General features: G+C 55.3%; 1 protein-coding gene across 3 annotated transcripts in view; it reads right to left on the bottom strand.

Moving 5' to 3' along the window:
* Positions 1-316: 316 nt before the first annotated feature.
* Positions 317-21,290, bottom strand: part of SLCO2B1 (solute carrier organic anion transporter family, member 2B1) — a 49,435-nt gene continuing 28,461 nt past the window's right edge. For 2 of the 3 annotated variants that reach the window (XM_012645736.1, XM_012645735.1), the window contains exons 8-14: positions 16,780-16,882; positions 12,435-12,792; positions 9,241-9,406; positions 5,823-5,986; positions 3,604-3,668; positions 3,138-3,258; positions 1,975-2,155 (exon numbers count right to left, since the gene is read on the bottom strand). In XM_012645736.1, coding sequence (XP_012501190.1) covers positions 1,975-2,155; positions 3,138-3,258; positions 3,604-3,668; positions 5,823-5,986; positions 9,241-9,406; positions 12,435-12,792; positions 16,780-16,882 — 1,158 coding nt within the window. Of the gene's footprint in view, positions 2,156-3,137; positions 3,259-3,603; positions 3,669-5,822; positions 5,987-9,240; positions 9,407-12,434; positions 12,793-16,779; positions 16,883-21,290 lie in introns of all 3 variants that reach the window. The other variant, XM_012645734.1, reaches the window with a different exon arrangement.

Genomic DNA, 21,290 nt, shown 5'->3' with positions numbered 1-21,290 from the left:
TATTTATTTTCTGACCTAATTGTATATTCTTTTTTGTTTTTTTTTAAAGAGGGATCCCAAATTGTATAAGCTTCAATTCCCACAAGATCCAACTCCGGCTTCCCCATTTATTTTCTGTGTGGTCTTGGGGAAGTCACTTACCCTTTCTGAGTCGGTGTCCTCTTCTGTAACATGCGAATGACAATTTGGACAGGTGAGGACTCAGAAAGCCTCGTGACCTTATCCCATTTTTTGAAACCATTACTAGAGGAAGTCACTCAGCCAAACAAAAATTAGACCAGAATATAAGGATAGGGAGAGACGTAATACACGAGCACTCACGGTGAGCAATGAGTCCAGTAAAGCTTAAATCTAAATAACTGGAAATAATGTGGTTGCTGCAGTCCTCTAATGCAGTTTATAAAGAAAGGATTTTTGTAATAGAAGAGACATTATGCAAGGACAAATTTAATAACAAGCTATATCTACAATTCCAGATTATTTCTGCAAAACCTGGGACACAGGAGGGAAGGGGAAGGAACATAAACATACTGAAAGCCTCATCTTCGTGGAGGAGACTTTGAAATTCTCGGCATTGATAAACACAGGCTCAGATGTTTGTTAAATATCTACAGGCATCAATCAGTAGAATAAAAAGAGAATTAGAGCTTCTGTACCCCTCTCTTCTTTCACGTGGGAAAGCCTCAAAGCCCTGGACTGGGAACACCCGGAAGGCAAGAGCTGTGCGTGCCCCGCGCCCACCTTCTCCTCCGGGCACCAGCACTGGGGAGACCGCCGCTGTCGGTGGCTCCCTGTCAGCTGCTTCCTGACAGCAGGTCCCAGCCAGGCGGGGTGTGTGGTGGCCACAGACCGGGCTGGGAGCAGATCAGGAAACTCTGCTCGCAGCCAGATAAGACCGGCCATAAAACAAGACAAGCCCTAATGTAGAAACAGATTGGCTCATTCAGACCCAAGCAAGCCACAGAATCGCTTGTTACACAGAGCTGGGCTTACTGCTCCCAGCAGCACAGAGAACCAGGTGGCACCCCAAAAAACTTGAGTGTCACAGAACCAGACATTATCTACATACACAGCCCCAGGCAACTGGGAGGAAATGTGGAAATTAGGAATCTGTTCACAAAGGTCACAGTGAGTTGGGTGGCCCCTGGGCACATGTGTGAAATCTCAGCACCGTGAGTGTGTGCTGAGCGGGTGTTTGGTCTCAAGTTTGAAAATACCCAAGGGTGGGCCTGGGTCTCCCTCTCCACTCCTGGGCTCCTAAGGCAGGTGCTAGGCCTCACCCCTAAACTGTGGCTCCCTGAGGGCAAGGGTGGGGACTTCCTGAGTCAGAGGTAAGTCTCCCCTCTCAGCCAAGGCTCCCTGCCCGCCCCCCCACTCAACCTCCCAAAGGCCCCAAGTGACACGAGCCCCTTCTTTCCTGCGCGTCCAGAGTCCAGCTCAGCCCTCTGCCTCCAGGGGGCGCCAAATAGACACTTCTTGAAAGGGGTTGGGGAGAAGACCTGAGTCTATCCTGACCACACAGATGGTCAAAGATGAACAAACCTGAAAGCTGGCGAGTCCATTCCCACCCGACAGGAGGTGGCTGAGGCTCAGAGAGAGTGCTCCAGGGCGCAGTATGGAGGGCAGCCTGGCCTACTACGGTCCACTTCCCTCTCCTGGATCCCGGGGAAAAGATATGCAGTCCTTCCACCCAGGAGAGCCTGGTTCCAGGGCAGCTGGCTGGCTGCGGGAAGAATGCCCAGGGGAGACCCTCTTGCTTCAGAAATGGCCAACACGGCAAACCACCAAATTGGTTTCTGGTTCAGATGAGCAAACAAAGCCCCAGAGAGGGCCGGTGGCTTGCCTGAAGTCACACAGCAATTTAGTGGAAGAGCCAGAATTGGAACACAGGGCTCCTTTGGAATCTTGGCCAAAGAGCCCAGAGGAGGTGCCACTGTAGCTGCCACTCTTGGCCAGGTGGGGCCCTGGGACGGCTCACACTCTGGAATCTTCTGGCTTCTTCTCGGGCCCTGACATCAACAGTTGCTGCTCTGGGCCGGAGCTGCATGCAGTTGCCTTGGTCCCTGCCTCTTTATCCTGCTGCCTCAGGACTGCCAAAACCAAGGCGAAGCAGACCAGGGTGCCTGTTTTGAAGAAGGACTGGAGGCCGATGAACCTGGGGAAAGAACAAGGGACCCTTGAACTCAGGAGCTCCCAGTCCAGGGCTTGGATGTCCTTGGGCTGGGGGCGGAGTGGAGTCAGCAGTCATCACTCGTTGTGCAGGTGGAGACATTGAGGCCTCAGGAGACGCTGACCTCCACTGGGGCCCTTCCCTGGAAGAGGGGGAGAGGCTCTGCAGAAAGAGCCCTGGGCACTCTCCTTGTCCTGTCCCAGACTGCCATGTGGCCTGGGCTGGCCCTGCCTCCTTCTGAGCCTCTCCAAGGGCTCAGGGGCCTGACAAGTACAGCTTTGGATTGTGCCCCACCGGCCACTGGAAAAGAGATTCCCTCTCCTCGGTTTATTTAACCCATCAAGGCCCTCAAGACTCTTTCCCTGCTAGGAAGACCCCCTGGACAGTCCAAACCCACAGGGATTGTGCCCTCCTCAGAGCTGGAAGTGACCAGCTCCTGCCCCTAGCCCTGCTAGCAAGCCCTCCCCACATCCACCCAGGTCAGCAGCCTCTGTGCCCTCAGGTTCCTTTGAGCTCCCCGTTGTATTAGTATAGACGGGAAGACCGAGCCCCAGAGAAGGCAAGTCCCACAATGAGGGAGGCAGAGCCGGCCTAGAACCCAGGGCTCCTGTGTCCTAGACAGGGCTTGCTTCCCACACCCTGCCCCAAATCCCTCTTGCAGCTGGCCGCTCCCCTGATTCTCCCCGGGTTCCTGCATAGACTCTGCAGCCAGACAGCTTGGGGTCAAGGCCCAGCTTTGCCAGTTATTGGCTGTGTGACCTTGGGCTACTAACTTTAACTCTCACTTTCCTCATCTATAAAAGGGAGAGACAGTGTCGAGCTTATAGGACTTGTGAGCTCAGCACAGGATATAGCTCCTGTCACCTAGCAGGTGGACTTCAGTGTGACCTCCCTCCTGCTGTTATCCTGTCTGGGATCCAGAGAGCATTTCCAGCACCCTTCCCACAGCCCCCGCCCCAGGCCTCACCGGTTTCGGAACAGGTCGTGGTCATAGTAGCGGCAGACAGCTCGACGCCCGCAGCGCTGGGCCCAGTGCACACAGGTGGTGTCAATGGCGCTGCCATGGATCACGGGGCTGGGTATCCAGGCTGAGGGAGGAGGGGCTCAGGGGCCAACAGAGGCCGCATCCCTGCCCCACCCCCTCCCGGCATGTGCAACTAGGGGCTCTGAGCTACTGGGGGCCTCTTGGCTCAGGAGTCTTTGGCCCTCAAGCCCACCCCTCCCCCTGTATCCAAGTGGCCTCCTGACGGGCTGTGTGGCCTCTGCTCGCACAGCTCCTCCGGGAGAGCTGGGTCGGGTCTGTCGCCCCATGGGCCTGAGAGCCCTAAGGTCAGGGACTCAGTCCCGCTTATGCCTGTGCCCCCCAGGCCCGACACACAGTGGGGCTCCGGACCCCCTTCCCCACCACCAATGGTTCCAAGCAGATGCTTTACCCAAAACTCTCAGGAGCATGAACTGGATCCCCACAGCCAGAGTCTTGTCTTCTTTCTTCACTCCCCTGACAAGCAGACACGTGGGCGCCATGAGGATGCAGGGGTTCCTGCCCCCAAGGGCCAGGCAGTGGTGTGGAGGGGCTCTCACCACGCTCTTCTCTCTCACCACCCAGCCTTCCCTCCGTCGAAGGTCTGGTCTGGGGGGCTCAGGCCCTACACCCCATCCTCCTTCAACCTGCAGATCCTGGTCCGCTTGCACTAGGCACATCCACTGACCATCAGGGTCCTGTGCTGCCTTCCTATGTCCCTGGTCACGGACACTGCCCCTCTCTCCCCACCCCCTGGTTCCACAAAATTCTGCCCTTCCTCCTACACTGGGCAAGACCTGGAGCTGGGATTGCCAGACACTCCCTCCTGCTTCCCCTGCCACTGTAATGCCCCAGCCTGGGGGCACTGGCGCCTCCTAAATAGCACCAGTGGCTGGCATTTATGAAGTGCTCACTACGGGCTCAGGAATTCCTTACTGTAACCCCTACGCCCCTGTGAGCTAGGTATATCATTAGCCCCATTTTACAGATAAGGAGACTGACACTTAGATTAAATGACTTGGCCAAGATCCCATGGCCGATGGTGTCAGAGCCAGAGTCCGCGCAGCCCAGAGCCTGTGTTCTCCACTTCTCTTAGTCATGCTGCCTGCTGGGGCGTTCGATTCCTCTACTCTCTTACGGCCGGCCTGTTTTATACATCTACGTGTCTTCTAATGTTTGGGAGGGGCTCCATCCCCCTTCTAATTTCATAGAAAGTAAATAGTGAATAAAATAATCCCAGCAGGAGGAAAATTGGAATTAGCTTGCTCTGAGGTCCCTGCGATATTGTGAAATACATATTGGGTCTTCCCGGCATACAGCTCCTAAAATCCTGGGAGTCTTCAAAGTGATAAGTGTCTTCGTATGCTAATGAATTGGCTGAAGCCTGGCAGCCTCCAGGTAACAGGATGGGGACTGGTCACTAGAGGGACCAAGGCAGGATTAGAGGGTTGGGACTTTCAGCCCCACCCCCAGCCTCTGGGGAGAGGAGAGGGGCTAAGGTTAAGTTGATTGCCAGTGGCCAGTGGTTTAGGCAATCATGCCCATGTAATGAAGCTTTCGTAAAAACCTAAAGGACTGCGTTTGGGGGGCTTCTGGAGGCTGAACACGTGGAGCTTCCTGCAGGGTAGTGTGCCTAGGGAGGGCATGGGGGCCTCTCCTTGCTGCATGCGTCTCTTCATCTGTGTCCTTTGTAATATCTTTTGTAATAAACTGATAAGCGTAAGTAGGTGTTATCTGGAGTTCCCAGAGCCACTCTAGCAAATTAATCAAACTCAAGGAGGCGGTCAGGGAAACTCCAATTTATAGCCAGTTGGTCAGAAGCACAGGTAAAATAACATGGGGCTTGTGACTGGCAGGGGAAGGGGGGGCAGTCTTGTGGGACTGAGCCCTCCACCTGTGGGATCTGATGGCATCTCCAGATAGATAGCGTCGAATTCAACTGGGGTGTCCACTGCAGAAGTGATCAATTGCTTGGTGTGTGTGAAAATATCCCCGTACTTCTGGTTATAGAAGTCTTCTGTGCTGACTGTTGAGTGAGAGTATAGAAAAGCAGCCCCCACCCCAGAAGACCCTGACTTTGGACTCAGGTGACGATTTGTCAGGCTCAGCAGGCACTCTCAGGACAAGGGCTAGAAAGATGTTGGACCAAAAAGCAGTGCTCAGCACGGGCTGGGTCCACAGTGGACACTTAGTAAATGTTTGTGGTCTTAAAGTGGCATGTGGGCATGGGACATGTGACATAGTTTGGTTTCCCAGCTGTGCCTCCTGTGGCTCATCCACTGCATGTAGGATGGGAGTGGGGAGTCCACTTCCTTCTCATTGTATGACACTCCCTCTTCGGGAGGCCAGGACAGCGCCCTAGGTATGGCCTCGCCTCCCCTGGGCAAGAAGAGGCCTGGGCTCTGGGCTGGGCCACCAGTACCATTCCACCTAACGCTTGCTATGTGACTGAGGCCAGCTCCTGAACTTCTCTGAGCCTCAGTTTTCTTATCTGCAAGATGGGGAGAAAACCTCGCCTTCGCAGACTGCCAGGTGGCTTCCTTCCTTAAACTCTTCCCTCAGAATTCCTTGTCCTGTCTGTGATTAAGGACCTCCTGGCATCCACCTGCCCCTGCCACACCCCTCCTTTACCTTAGGATGAGCATGAAAGAGGGTGTGTTTGTGACACAGGCCACTGTCGCACCCAGGCCGACCAGGAACATGAAGGGCAGCACCAGGTGGCTGCAGGCCGAGTCACAGGAGCCTGCTGGCACGGGACCGCCCCCTACCACGCAGCTGCAGTTGGTGTAGAAAACCTGCGGTGGGAAGAGGGGGGAGAAGAGCCTTTAGGAGCCTCCAAGGGCAGGCGGCTGGCAAGGCCTGGGGAGCGGGAAGGCTCGTGAGAGGCCCAGGGGCGCACAGCCAGGTGGAGTAGAGCCAGCTGGTGTCCGCGACTTCCAATCCTTGGCAGGGTCAGGATGGCTCGAGGAGCTAGGCAGGTACCTGGACACAGGGTGTGTCTGCACAAACTGGGCTGAGCCTGGGTTGAGGCTCTGTGGGGAGAGGGAAGTAGAGAGAGAAGGAGAGGGGACCCAGAAGAGCATCACTCCCTAAACACTACACACTAGCTGCATGAAAAACGTCCCCAGGCTGGCCATGTCCCCAGGCTGGCCTTCTGGCGTGTTTGATCCCAGCCTGCATTCCCACTCCCTACGTAGCCTGGAAAACCTCCAGCCAAGGATTCTTTAACAAGTGATCTCTGGACTGCCAGGGCCCTCGGGCACCTGGTGGGATCAGGAAGCCTGGGCCTCACCTTTCCTCCCCAGGGATCAGAGCTTCTTGACCAGTGTGCCCCAACCACCGGGGCCTCCAATGGGGGACAGGTGTGCAGGGATTGGCCCCGACAGCAAGCCAGGTGGCCCGGCTGGCTCAGGCAGCTGCAGCCCTCAGGGGCCTTCACCTCCTGCCCTCTCAGCCTCACGCTTCCCACGGGGAAAGGGTTGGGAAGCCCTGAGGGGGATGCTGGGAGCCTTGGAAGGATTTCAAGCAAGGGAGAGACAGAACTGATAGTACGAAGGCTGCTCTGGACACTGCATGGAGGAGGGATCCAGTGGGGGAGTGGGGTGGGGGTGTGTGGCTAAAAGAGTTTTGACTTGAAGTTACTTAGGAGGTGGAATCAGAGAAAGGAGAGAGAGAGGACATGTAGGCTTGGGTGACTGGATGCTCTCCATGTCCTGGCAGAGCTGATGTGCATGACGAGGCTGTGCTGCCACATGTGTGTGACCCCTTAAGTACACGCCATTTTACGCCTTTGGACCCCCAACAGCAGGCTGGAGATACAGTGGAGGGGCAGGTCGTGGAGAAACATGCTAAGGCAAGGTTACTGGAAGGGAGACCATGCCCTGTTCCTCTTCTCAGAAGCAGAAAGCTTGCTGGCATGGACACAAAGGCTGGAGACCTTCCTCTTGGGTTTTTCCCGACATTTCAGTTGCATTCATGTAATTCCATGGCAGGAAATTCTTCTTATAAATGACTTCAATCTTTCCAGCTGCCTGGGCCTCACTCCCCTGGAGCATTTGGCCCCACCTCGAGTGGCTGCCCACCTTCTGCATCATACCTGGGTCCGTAGCTCATTCATAAGCCGCTACGGAGCACAGCTGCACTGGGCACTGAGCCACCCGTCCCTGAGCTCACAGTTGGCCTGAGGAAACAGATATGTCAAGACCATAATTCCACGCCAGCATGATAGTCCCTGAGTACTGGCCTGGTCTCAGCTGCACCCTCCTCCAAATACTGTACCCAAGCCCAAGTCTCTGCGATGCTCCAAAGAGGGGCCAGAGTCTTGGGTTCTAGTCCTAGCTCTGCTGCTGACACTCTGAGCGATGCCTGGTCCTTGCTTGGGACTCCATTTCTAATCTGTCCAATGGGCATAATAGGAGTGTTAATTACTGAGAGCTTAAAATTTCCTAGGCACTGTCTCTGTGCTTTTCATGGATAATGTCATATGGCTCTTCATTTACTATTTAATGAGTCATCTGGGTAAACCATTTATTTGGCACAGTGCCTGTTCTATAGTAGGCGCTCAGTACTATCACCCCCATTTTGCAGACCAGGAAACTGAGGCACAGGTGAGATCATTTGCCTAAGGTAACAGAGCCAGTTAGAGGCAGAACAGGGGTTTGAACTGGGTGGTCTGGCCTCTGTGTTCAGAGGCCCATATCCACAGGACTGCCAGGGCCTGGGGGCCTCTGGAAGGGCTCTCAGGGAGATCAAACTAGGTCAGGACAGTGAACACTAGGAGGTCCGAAAGGCTGGGATTGTGATTATTCCGAATACAGTTTACGCAGTCCAGGTAGTGCCTGGCTGGCTTCTGATGGCCACAGCCACCAGCGGGTGCTCTACTCTGCACTAGTTGGGTGGCCCAGGTCTCTCCCTGGACAGCCTTGGGCTCAGGTGTGGTGCCCAGCTTAAGGGGAGGGATTCAGTATGATGGACGTGGGAGGACTCTGAAGAAAGGGGGATGTTGTCATAACAAACAGCCTGACACCCCCTGCCCCATGCTTGACTATAGAGGGGCCTGAGAAGGTGGGTGTTGTCTACGAGAAAAGGGGAGGGGGAGCTGGCTGGTCTCAGTGGCCTTTCTAAGGTTCACACAGTGTGCTGCTGCTGATTACTCTGCCCTCATTTTCCCACTGGGCTGCTTGGCTCTGAGTCCTCAGGCCCCAGTATAGGGCCTGGAACAGAGGAGGCACTCAGTGAAGGTTTGTTGACTGACTGACTGACCAACTGAATGGGCTTGTGTTAGCCTCTTTATTGGTTTTCATGTCCTATCCTGTACTCTGCTCACCCTCCTCCACACTATGGCCTCAAGTGTGATAGAACACAGATCTGACCCTGTCGCTCTCCCACTTGAAACCCATCCGTGGCTCCCCATAGCTTTCCAAATAAAGTCCCACTCTTGGCCTGGCATTCAAGGCCCTCCCTTGTGTGGGCCTTGCTTTCCCTCCACGAACCCTCATGTTTCTGCTCCAACAAGTTCTTTGTAGTTTCTTGAAACACTGTGTGTGTGTGTATATGTGCATGTGTGCCTGCGCATGCGTGTGTGTTCTTGCAAATCTCTACTTACACTGTTCCCCTTGCCTGGAAAGCTCTTCCCTCCCAAGTCCTAGTTTACTACTCACCCTTGAAGGTTTGGCACAAATGCTACCTCCCGTGAAGCCTTCTGGGATGCTCCCGGGTGGGATGGTCTCCTTCCATCCTTCTGTGTACTTGGAGCCCCCTTCCCTGCCTGTCCATACCCCGGCCAACTCCTTCGAGTTACTTCCTTTTGCATCTCCCCTGCCTGGACAGCTGGGGTCAGATCTGCTCCTCCTCTGGGCCCTGCGGTCAGGCTGGCAATGACAGCTTATTGAGAGAATAATGTTCTACATCTGCCAACAGAAGGAGAGAGACAGACAGACAGACAGAGACAGAGAGGAGAGAGCCAGGGAGCGAGAGCACCCAGAGGTGGAGAGCGTGGCTGGCCCACGGGACGGGGAACGTCACAGTGGCCTCCAGAGGCCTGACTCACCTGGCTTTTGTCCAGAGTCTCCTGGACCACCCGGCTCGCACAGCCTGCGTGGCAGGGCGTGATGTATTCCACGTGAGTGCTGGGGTCACAGACAGGGTTGAAGTCGTCCGACGCGCAGGAGCAGGGCTCCATGCAGCCTGGAAACAGCCCTGGCCCAGGCTGGGTGCTGGTGGGAGAGGAAGCCGCAGGGTTGGCCTGGCTCTTCTCCCTCAGGCCACAAGCAGGGGCCCCCTCAGCCCTGCAGCCCAGCTCCCCACCCCGAGGGCCATGGCCAGAAACTGCAGCTCCGCGCAGAGGTTCTCCGCTGTCAGCGCTGCCCCGTGGTGGTGCAGCAGTGAGCTCCTTGCACTGAGGGATACAAGCGGGGAGATGGGCTGCAAGCTAGGAGGCCTCCTCATGGGACCCCCTCCGGCCCCTGGATCCTACAGGTCTTTGAGCTTCCTCTGTGAACATCTCTGTACCTCAGTGACGCTTCCATAGGGAACACAAGATAGATTCCTCCCAGAATTTCATGTCAGATTGAGAGTACCATTCTCCCAATGAGCTGGATTGCTTCTTTTTCTCAGAAAATTAGAGCTATGCGTGTGGGACCCAATCAGGAGACCTGAACACCTGTGGGATCTCCTACCTGTCCTGGCCTCTCTCTAGGCCTCAGTTTCCCTGCCTGTCAGCTGGGCTGGGGCTCCCTCCCCACCATTGCCATCCTGCTGCCTTGTGACCTCTCTGCTGTCTCCCACTGCTCTATTTACTGTGTCCAGGACACGTTTTAGTCCCACCTGCCTCCCTCCTGAGGGCCTGCTCCCAAATCGCAGGGGAGCCCCTGCTCCAGGGCAAGGTGGGGTACACAGGGACAGGAAGTCAGAGAGAGGCTGAGTCTGAGGGGATGGGTCTCCCCGAGAGGGGGCAGGGAGGTGGCCCCTGGGACTCAGAGTATGACCTGGCTTCACGCTGGAAGGAGCACAGCATACCTGCCGGGAGACAGAGGCCCAGAGAGGCTGGTGCCTGGCTCAGGGTCCCACAGGGCCAGTGGCCAGGCTGCGGAGGAGGAGGCCAGAGGGGGAAGCTGGAGGAGCCCCGTTTGGGCTGGGGTGGGTGTGGGCAGAGGCCTTGGCTGGGGGGTGGGCCTGGCAGGCTGAGTGAAATATCCAGGTCATGGTGAAGAGGGCTGGCAGGGGCAGGGGAGACGGTCTGTAGCCAGGTGTGAGGTGGGGAAGGGGTTCATGGGCCAAGGTGAGCTCCTGTCCCTCCGTAAGGTGGGGGTCTCCATGTGAATGGGGAGGAAGTTCTTCAGCCCCCACAGTCCTTTCCTCCTCCCCTGCCAGACAGCACTCGCTCCTGTGTGTCTGACATTGTCTTGGCACGTCTTCTGCGGGGATGGCAGGGGAGACAGGCTGGCACTGTCTGAGCAGAGGGCCCATCAGGAGGCTGTGCCAGGGGACTCTGTCCACGGAGAGGCACTTCCCAGCACCCGCTGTCAGCAGCTGGAAGGCTGAGCAGGTGGGAGCGGGGAGCTCCTCCTCTATCCCTGCCCTCTCATCAACCCCAGGCTCTGCCTCATCCCAGCTGGGCGGTGACTTCACCTCGCTGAGCCTCACTATGCTCATCTGTAAAATGGGGATAATGACAGGACCCACCACAGAGATCCCGTGGGGGTTCAATGAGATGGCACACGGGCAGGCTGGGCAGGGCACTGGGCAAGTGGGAGACCCTCGGCTCTCGCAGCTGTGGGCATCGTTAGTGTGCAGGAATATGAAAAGCTCTCCTCAACCTGCTCAGTCGGACCCAAAAGGCTTCTTCAGTGAATTAGAATACAGCTCAGTAAATAAATTACAAGAATATCAATGAAAACACAAGCGAGATGAGCTGTCAAAGCCAAGGGGTGAGAGGGAGAGGAAAAGAGATAGGCATATTGGATGTGCTGCCATTTTCCCTCATTCACTGTTTTAAAACTTGTGGTTAAATATCCATTTTCTTTTTACTCTAAAAATCATTTGAAAAGTGTGGCTCCCTCCTCAGAAGAGGGGCATCCCAAGGGCATGGCTGAAGGCCTCACAGCGGTGCCTAGAACAGGGCCCTGCACACAGAAGGTCTGAGTCTAGAAGGCTGCGTTGCCCCCATATGGGAAAAGGAGACGAGACAAGGAAGGAACGGGGAGGGGGAAGGGAAATGGGGGGAGGCTGGTGAGGGTGTGGGCTGGGACAGACAGGGGACAGGCTGGCACTCCTTGGCCCTGAGCTGAGCCCCCACAGCCATGCTGAAGGAGCCCCAGGTGAGGAAAGCTGGCACCTGGGTAAAGACAGGAGATGCCAAGGAAGAGGTGGGGACAGAGCAAGTAGGGGAATTCTAGCTGGGTGTTGGGCCAACCTAAGCCTGGAGGAGTTTCCAGGAAAAATGAAATCATTTCTGGAAAACAGGCAGGAATGTAACTTCCAACATCCTCTCCAAGAAGGGTCCCAAGGGGAAAGAGTGTGTGTGTGTGTGTGTGTGTGTGTGTGTGTGTGTGCGCGCACGCGCGCGAGTGCATGGCGGCTGGGGCGGCAGGGGCAGCGGGGTAGCAGGGAGCGAGGCATCAACAGCCTTCCTCCTGGAGGGTGCCTCACAGACGTGGAAAAGAATTCTGACATTTTAGGGTCCCAAGCTGTAAGAACTAAGAAATCAGACGTCTACAGTCCAAACCCTTCCCAGGGCATCGGGCCCCTCTGCAGCTTCCCCGAGAGGGCCAGCCAGCCCCAGCTCACCCCTTCTCCCACCCTCGCCCCCGGGACAGCCTGTTCCTCTGGCTGAGCTGGGTCCTGCCTCCTGTGATGTGGCCTCCGTCCCACCTCTGCTGGGCCCACAGGGCTTGTCCACTCTGGAGATGCCATGGCATAGGTGGCTTTGCCCTGTCTCAGCCTGCAGCCTAGAGGAGGAGGGAAGGGAGATGGGGGAGGCCTCCACCTTCCAGGAGGAAGGCCCCAGGCCTAAGCTCTCCTGCCCTTGGAGTCCTACCTGGGCCCTTTCTAGGGGTGCCTGACACCTTCACTGGAGCCTTCCAGAGTGTCCCACTGCTTGACTTGAATAGAGAGGTGGGGAGATGGTGCTACAGGAGAGCTGAGGTTTGAGGGGATGGTGCCCACTGACCTGGCCTCTCTCTGGGGCCAGTGTCCTTCCTGGTCCCGCCCTGTGCGTGCTCGCCCTGGCACTCATGCACTCACCCAGGCTGGTGGAGGATGCCTGCAATCTGGTGGGTAGAGCAGCCCATGAAGAAGAGGGGCAGGCCAAGGAGGAGGGAGAACAGGGCCCCCAGCAGGCAGAGGATGCTGCAGCGCATGGGCCCCAGGTGGAGGCACTTGACCAGGACGCCACCCGCCACCATTCCCAGGATGGCCATTGGGCCAGAGATGCTGCCGATGAGCAGGTTTGCGTAGGATGCAGTGACAGAGAACTGACGCTCCAGGAACTTCGGCAGGAAAATGGTCAAGCCCGCCACCAGGGAAGACGTGCACACCTGGGCCAGGACCACCAGCAGGAAGATGGGGTGGCGCAGGGTCCGCAGCAGCACCCTGGGGAAGACTGTTGGGCGAGTGGGGAGGAGGTCAGAGCGAGTGGCCGACCACGCCATCCGTGCCCGCCCCGCCCTGCTCTGTGCAAGCTGTTCCGTCCCGTCCCGTCTGGTCCCGCTTCACTCTGTTGTAATCGATTCCATCCCCTTACACTTGACTCCTTTCCATTGAATTCTATTCCATTTTTGAAATTCTGTTTCATTCTGTTCCATTGCGTTAGGCTGCATTTTATTCAATATTTTTTTCCATTCAATTCTATTTGATTCCATATAGTTCTATTTCATGTTATCCTATTTGATTCTACTTCATTCATCCCAGCCCATCTCATTTCATCTTTTCTATTCTACTTATTCATTCCTTTTTTTCACTCAGCCTATTCTATCTTGTCCTGCTATAGCTCTTTCAGGGCCAGCCCAGGCCTTTGTCCTCCCTTCTGTGTTCCCAGCACAGGCCCACACCCCTACCCTGCTGTCCCCATCCTTAGTTTGTGTTTCTCCGTAGCACTTTACCTAACACACTGCCAATTTTACTCATCTAGCTGTTTCATTGCCACCCCGATTGCAATTTTCCTTTAGAGCAGGGTTTTTGTCTGTTGTGTTAATTGCTGAATCTCCAGAGCCCAGGCATAGTAGGCACTCAATAAATATTTGGGGAATGAATGAGGGATGAATGAATGGACATACAGGCTAATATGTGATCAAATGTCGAAATGTCTGGGGGAGAACCGAAGACCTCCAGAGGAGAAACCTCAGCAGGCTGGGCGCTGAGGTCTCCTGGAGGTAGGACCTAAAGAATGTGGGGTCTGGAGAGGTGGAGTGGGAGGGAAAGGAGCCCCAAGTAGGGGCACAGCAGGGGCAAAAGCTTGGGGACAGGAATAGAAGTGACCGTTCTGGCACTGGGCACCTCCCCAGTCTCCTTCTAGCTCCTAAAACAGAACTTTGTTCACAGGTTGTCCTCATTGTGAGTCTGCTGAATTGAAGGGCGTGGAAGGGTGGGTAAGTCCCTTCCTCTCTGGGCTTCAGTGCCCTCATCACTTGGGGCCGCCCAGGTGATGTCCAAGTGCACCTTCTGTTCTGACGTGTGCGACCCTCTCTCCACTAACAACAAGAGTGGCAGAGGTGTGCTTCTGCTGGCTGTAGGCAGGCAAGACTGAAGTTAGAGCTAAGGTATGGGGGAGAGGAGGAAAGGCCCTCCCGGGAAGAGGAACAACTCACTTTCCAGGCCGGGCTGGTGGGGCACGAAGGCCATGGCGATGCTCTGGGCTAGGTGGGGGGCCCCTTTTGTTCCTGCAGCAGCAGGACCAGGACCTCTGACATGGGAGATTTGTGTCTGTACTCAGAGCATGGCCAAGCCAGCTGGTCCCCTAGCCCCCCAGGCCAGGCCAGAAGCTGTTTCCCTGGGAGCCAGAAAATAAAGACAAACAGTGTAAAAGGGATGGGTGGGGCTGTGGAATTCCCCAGGCCTTCCTCTTGTCCCTGGTCCCTTGTCATGCACTCAGCGCTTTCAGCCAGCATTCGGAGTGGGGGTTGTAAAGCTGGCCCTTGCCCCGGGTAGCTGTTCCAGCCTCCCTCCCACCACGAGCTGCTCAGGGCATCTGAGGCCCTGTATGAGCCATGAAATTTCAGTCTGCTTGGCCCAAGTCATACAGGTGCCCTCACTGCATGGTGGGGCCCAGAGAGGGGCAGGGACTCACCCAAGTCCATCCAGAGAGGCCAGGTCAAGGCCAGGAGTTCCCCAGGGTATCCTGACTCCCAGTACAAGGCCTGTTCCCCTTCCTGTCTCCTCCCCCATTCCCGTGCCTCTCCAGCTGCCTGACTCCAGAAGACTCCATCCCGCTGTTTCCATCCCATTCTCCTGCACTAATCACTGCAGTGTGCTTATGCCCATCCTCCATCTCTCCTCAGCATCACAGCCTGCCTCCAGAACAGATGGAAAATTCCTGGAGGGCAGGAGCTATGCCTGTCACTTAGGTGGGGTCACCTGAAGGGGAGTTCCAGGGCCCATCACCAGCTCCAAGGCAGACCTTCCCATGGGACGGGGCTTCCCTCAGCTCAGCACAACGTCACCCCCATCACACAAGCCAGGGCCTCCCTCGACTCAGGGACTACATCTTCCTCATCAGCCAGCTTGGAAGCCAGGTATCCTCCCTCAAATAGGACAGGTCTCCCCTCAGTTGACGGACTATATTCCTTCCCATTAGCTAGGGGCCTCCCTTAACTCCAGGACAGTATCTCCCCCATTAGACAGGAACCTCCTCAGTTCACGGGCTCTGTCTCCCCCATCAGACAGGGGCCTTCTCCACCCTAGAGGCCATGTCTCCTCCATCAGACAAGGTAGGCTCTCCCTTCATTCAGGGACTATGTATCTTCCACCAGAGAGACTGTGTCTGCCCCACCTGCCAGGGCCTTCCCAGCTTCGGGACTACCTTTCCCTAAGAGTTAGGGCTCCTCCAGCTGAAGGACCGTGGTTCCTCCTCCCTCTGCCTCCCCTATGGTCCCAGGTGGTCAAGGCCACATCTTAGGGTGAGACTGGCCCCTGTGCAGCGCAGCAGCAGAAGGCTGGCTAACTAGCCACAGGGCTCATGGCCAGCCCTGCCTGGGTCCTCTCCAGGCTCATGTTAGAGCGGAAACCACCAGAAATAATCTGGCCTAGAACACTCACTCTAGGATCCAATTTCAGCAAGTGACCCCAGCTTCCCTCTGGGAAGGAGCCAAAGCAGTGATTAATAAGCAGCTCCGTGGTGCAGTGTGCTGGGCCTTCTAGCAGCTGGCGGTCACCTGAGCTAGCGAGTCCAGGACCCTGTCTCGGAGTCCAGGCCCTCCCCTGCCCTGGGAATGCGGAGGAACTGGGGGGCTAGATTACTCTTGTCCCAACGTGTCAAGTCTTAGGAAACTCTTCCCCCAAATTGGCCTAATTTCTTCCTGCTGCACAAGTCCTCAGTGAGGGATAAAACAACCTCTGTGGACATCACCCTCCTAAACCACAGGCAGCTCGACTTACTCTCCTAGGACATGGGCAGAGCGGTAACAGCAGGCGGGAGTAATAACTGACAGAACTGCACCTCACCCACGGACAGTGTTTGTCCCAGAATACAGGGGCTCTCTGCTCATGCTCTCATTGATTCTCATGACAGTCCTTGAGCGAGGCAGAGCAAGGCTTCTCAACCCGATCTTCCAGGTGAGGAAACTCCGGTTAGAGAAGGAAAGTAAGCCCCGTAAGACTGTGCACTGGTCAGTGTTAGGGGCAGACTCAAAGCCAGGTCTTCTGACTTGACACCCAGTGCTCTCCAAGAGCTTGGCACACAGCAGGCACTCACTCGATGTTCATGGGATTGGAATCTTTAGACAGGTCGGCCTGGTCACAACGTGTACTCTGGTTACCTACAGATTGAGCTCATAGTCTCAGGGTCGTAGCCACATGGACCTTAGATCATTGAGTCTACTGTACAGATGGAGAAACTGAGGCCCAGAGAGAAGCGAGGACCCAGAACAAAAGCCCAGGTCCCTGGATTTTAGCCTAGAAGTCCCTCCCCCTGTGCCCAGCCTGGGAATTTAACGATTTCCTGAGGGCCTCCCGTTCACAGGCTCAGCGGTGGGTGGGAGGAGAGGAAGGCTCACAGATGAGCCAGCACAGGCCATGACCTTCAGGAACATAGCGCTCAGGGAAGGGCTGGACAAGTGCACGGCACAGATCTGAGCTGACGGAGAAGCCTGAGCATCTGAGAGCCCTGAGGAGGGAGGGACGTAGCCCTGCAGGCTGGGAGAGCAGGCCTGCTGGAGGAAGGGGAGGCTCTCAGGCAGGACCCAGAGGGACAGGGAAGATGCTGATAGATAGCGATAGAAACTGCTGCTCCAGGCAGAGGGGATTGCACGAGCGAAGAGTCACAGGGAGTTTACGGTGCTCGTGAGTTTCCTGTCGGTGGAGAAGATGAGTCAGGAAGAGCAGGCAGGACTGGATCCTGCACAGCCTCCCCGCAGCCTGGCCTGAGCTCACCTACCTTTGATGAACTGGATCACGGTCAGGTCGGGCGCCACCTGTGCTAGGCCATCCTGCTTCTCTGGGGACTCCCCAGGGCTCCGCTCAGATGGGGGCTTCCTACCCTGGGGAGACACACAACCAAGGGCAGTCAGCTGGATGCCAGAGGTCCTGCTCAGAGAGGGCTGTGGGCTGAGGGCTGTGGCAGAGGGGAGGCGGGGGCTGCCGCCTCATCGAAGTGGTGGGGCCCGCAGTGCTCTTTACTCTTGGCTCTATAGGTACGCAACACGTGGTTTTGAAAGAATCACCCTCCCCAGCGTCCACATGGCGGCCAATTGTCATCCCATCCTTAACATTGTGATAATCACCAACATCGTCGTGAAAATTACCACCACAGCCACCATCATCACTATTATTCCTATACCTTAAATATCACCCCATTCACCAATACCATCATGACCAAAGGACCAGTTCAGTCATGGGAATTGTTATTGTTGACTCTGTCACAGTCACCACCACAGCACGATTGCCACCATTGTCACTGTCGCCTGAACCTTCAGAATCACCACGAACGTCACGATTAGCAGGATCATCAATATCATTATCGCTGTGTCCAACATCACCATCATCCCTGTCACTGTCTTCACCAATGTCAGTGTCATCAACCTCTCCATCACCACCACACCATCACCACCGTCACCAAAAACACCGTCACCAAACCCGTCACTACCACTGTCACCAACATCTCCACTGCTGACATCATTATCAGTGTCACCATTATTGCTACCATCAGTGTCACCTATTCCGTTGATGCCATCACCATCAACATCACCAACACAGTGACTGCCACACCTCTCTCTTTAGTTATCACGTCATTCCCAACTGTCATCACATCGAAAGTCACCAGGAGCAGGAGCCTCCAGTGAGCTGTGCCTACCAAGAGGCTGGGTGGCTTGGGCTCCAGGCCATCTTGTTCTAGACTCTCTGCTGGGACAGGAAGGGAATGTGTTGGGGAGGCGAGAGACAATAGCCCCCTCTCCTCCTCTTGGATGAATCAGGTCATTCTCAGAGGGTGTACTCAGCTCTGAGCCCACACTGAAGATGCCCTCTGACACCCTGGACTGTGTCCCTCCACCTGGGTGAGGATGGCCTATGTGCGACTCCTAAAGGAGAAATCTATTCTATTTTTAAGAGATGGGTTCTCGCTCTGTCACCCAGACTGAAATGCAGTGGCATGCTCATAGCTCACTGTAACCTGGAACTCCTAGGCTCAAGTGATCCTCCCACCTCAGCCTCCTTCCAGAGTAGTTGGGACTATAGTTGTGCACCACTGTGCCTGGCTAATGTTTTTCTTATTTTTTGTGGAGATGGGGGTCTCACTATGTTGCCCAGACTGGTCTCAAACTCCTGGGCTCAAGCAATCCTTCCGCTTCAACCTCCCAAAATACTAGGATTATAGGTGTGAGCCACTGCGTCCAGCCTAGGAAAGGTCTTTTATCCTGGGGAAGAGAAGACTTGCTGTGAGAGGCGGTTGGGGGGAAGGGGGGCACAATCACCATCTTCTGATTGTCAGAAACCAAGGAAGGAAATGATAAATAATGGTCAATGCCTACTAAGCACTTACTACATGCCGGGCACTGTTCTAATGACTAATGCATAACTTACTGAAACCTCACGACAGTCATCTGTTGTAGATACCATTATAATCCCTTTATCTCAGGTGGTAAAACTGAGACACAGACTGATAAAATAACTTACCCTGAGTTGCACTAGTAAGTGGTCCAGCTAGGATCTGCGCCCAGACAGCGTGACCCTGACTCCAGAGCCTAAGCACTTTGCTGGTCCACTCTAAAGGAAGGAGGCTGCCAAGGCCACCGAGTGCCCAGGGTGTTCTAACTGCATTCCTCCAACACAAAAACGCAGCAAGGTAGGTACTACTACCGTGCACAGTTTTCAGATGAGGAAACTAAGTCTTGGAGAAGTTGCTGCTGGCATGGGGTCATTCGAATATAAGCGATCAAGTGGGGTATGATCCAGCCACACTTTTCCCTGCAGGCTGAGGCCAGAATTAGAAGTAATGAATTCCGCGGAAGAAGACTTAAGCCCAGCGTAAACGGCAGTGTGCGTGCCCTGGGAGGAAGTGAGTTTCCTGTAACAGGAGTGGGCAGGCAGAGGCTTCCCTATGTGGGTCCAGGATGCTGGAGGCTACAGGAGGGCTCATTGGGCTGGAGAGCTCACCCGGGCTTTGCTGCTCCTGCCTCCTGTCCCCATGTTGCCTGTGAGGTCCCTCCAGGGCTCACCAACCTCTAGCTGGGTCTGACACCTTCTATTTCTTCTTCTCCCATCTCATTTTTCTTTCTTTCTTTCTTTTGTAGAGATGGGGTCTCGCTATGTTGCCCACGCTTGTCTCAAACTCCTGGCCTCAAGTGATCCTTGCTCCTTGGCCTCCCAAAGTGCTCGGATTACAGTTGTGAGCCACCACACTGGCCCCATCTCCTTTTTCTTAGGGAGCCTCATGAGGCAAATATTGGATTTTCCCACTTTTCAGAAGCTCCATGCCTCCCCCACCCCAGGGAGGAGGGTGCCCTGTTCTGAGCTTCCGCCACCTGGCTCCCTGGTGCTGGTTGGCCCACGGCTGGCCTGTCCCAGCAGGACGATTCATTCAAATATGAATTCATGTGTGTTTGCTCCCCTGGACTTTTCCCTTTCTTGTCTCTTCTTTCATTCCAGCAGGGAGCAGGTTCTGGGCTTCCCATCCTCAGGGGAGGTTCATGGCAGGGCAGAAAGCGGTAATCAGGTTGCAAGATTTTCTTTCCTGGATTTTGTCTCTCGAACTTGAGTCCATTGAGAAAATTCTGCTGGGTGATGTGGGAGGTGCAAGGAGAAGGGGAGGCCTCTGAGGATGAGGGGAAGAGAATGTCACCCTCCCTACAACTAAAAACTGGAAATGAGGATGGGGCAGGGACCAAGCAGTCTGTGGGTTCCAACAGCAGCAGAGAGCCACATACCCTCTGAAACAGGGCACAAGGAAGCAGTTCACTTCCAAGAAGCAGGCTGCAGGCTGACCTAGGGGAGGCTGGGCTTCCACGTTCCCAGCCACACCAGGACTCTTTCCCAGCATGTTAAGGGAGACCACAATGGCCAGGATGGTAGGTGGGCATCACCGTAGTGACCAGGGTGGGTGGATGCTGAAGTCTGGTGGGTGGGACCTCCTTGGTGCCTGGGCACAGGGTAAAACTTCAGGACTTTTGCTTCACCTTGGGTGGGAGAGCCCTGAGAAAGGCCGAGGTTAAATTTCCTGATGATCTGGCATGATGGGCATTCAGAGTAGAAATTAATTTGATTTTTAAAGACAATAAAGAAGTATCTATTTTATCCATGCTTAGGTCTGAGTCAAACCCTGTTCAGTGTCTATCTCCCCTGCTGGACCCTGAGCTCTGTAAGAGCAGGAACCATGTTTTCTTGTTCTCTGTTGAAACCCTGGTTCCTAGCACAGGGCCTGGGGCGAAACAGTGGGCATCTGATAAATAGCTATTTAAAGAAGGAGCTCGAGAGATGGTTGGACCCAGCAGTGCATGCAGCCCATGCGAGGCTCTTGGAAAAAAAACGAGAACATCAAGAGGAGATGCGATCGGGCTGCCAGGGAGCGCTGGGACAGCTAATGGTTCAGAGACAGGCAAAGGCCCACCCGGAGCACCTACAGGTGCACACCACCATGCCCAGCCAATTTTTAAAAATTTTTTGTAGAGATGGGGTCTCGCTATATTGCCCAGGCTGGTCTTGAACTCATGGCCTTAAGCAATCCTCCTGCCTCGGCCTCCCAAAGTTCTGGAATTATAGGCATGAGCCCCTGTGCCCAGCCAGGAGAGGTGATTTGAAGCAGGGGCATAGTATGAGCAAAAGCATGGTGGTGGGAGCTGTGTAGGATGCAGTGGGGGCAAGAGATGGACTGGAGCCAAGCCGGGCTAAGAGATCTGGGCTTTATTCTGTGGGCGTTGGGAGACCTCACTGTCCTGAGCTCCTGTCCTCTGTGTTCTCCATGTGTTTCTGCCTCTTACCACTAATCCCACTAATCTGTGTTGAGGACTGCTGACTAATTGCGGGCTCTAGAAACAGGAACACTGTGCCTCTGCTCAGAGGCGGGCTTGGTGTACAACCCATCTGGGCTGTGGTTTGCCCAGGTCAGCAGGCCTGGATTGAGGGGGCGGTTGGAACTTCCCCTCTTGGCACTCTGTGCTGACTGTGGCAAGCCTGCAGGACAAGGCACGCTGTATGTGGCTCAGCCCACAGAAGGCTCTACTGTCTGCTGGGCCTCCAGGGACCCAGGAGCTACCCTTGAGGGGAGCTGAGTTCCTAGAAGGCTCTGTCCGGGTGCTGGGTCCCCAGTGCCACGGAGCAGTGCAGACTCTGGTAGGTGATATGAAACTCTCTGCCTGCCCTTGGCATCCATCACACATCACCAAGGGAGCGGCCACAGGGATGGGGGTAACTGCTAAACTTTCTACCCCTCCCCGACCTGGGAGACAGTGTTTT

The sequence above is a fragment of the Propithecus coquereli genome, unplaced genomic scaffold, assembly GCF_000956105.1.
Source record: "Propithecus coquereli isolate 6110/MARCELLA unplaced genomic scaffold, Pcoq_1.0 Scaffold235, whole genome shotgun sequence".
NCBI classification, from domain to species: Eukaryota; Metazoa; Chordata; class Mammalia; order Primates; family Indriidae; genus Propithecus; species Propithecus coquereli.
The sequence above is the reverse complement of the archived record's forward strand: the minus strand, read 5'-3'. Positions and strand labels throughout refer to the sequence as shown.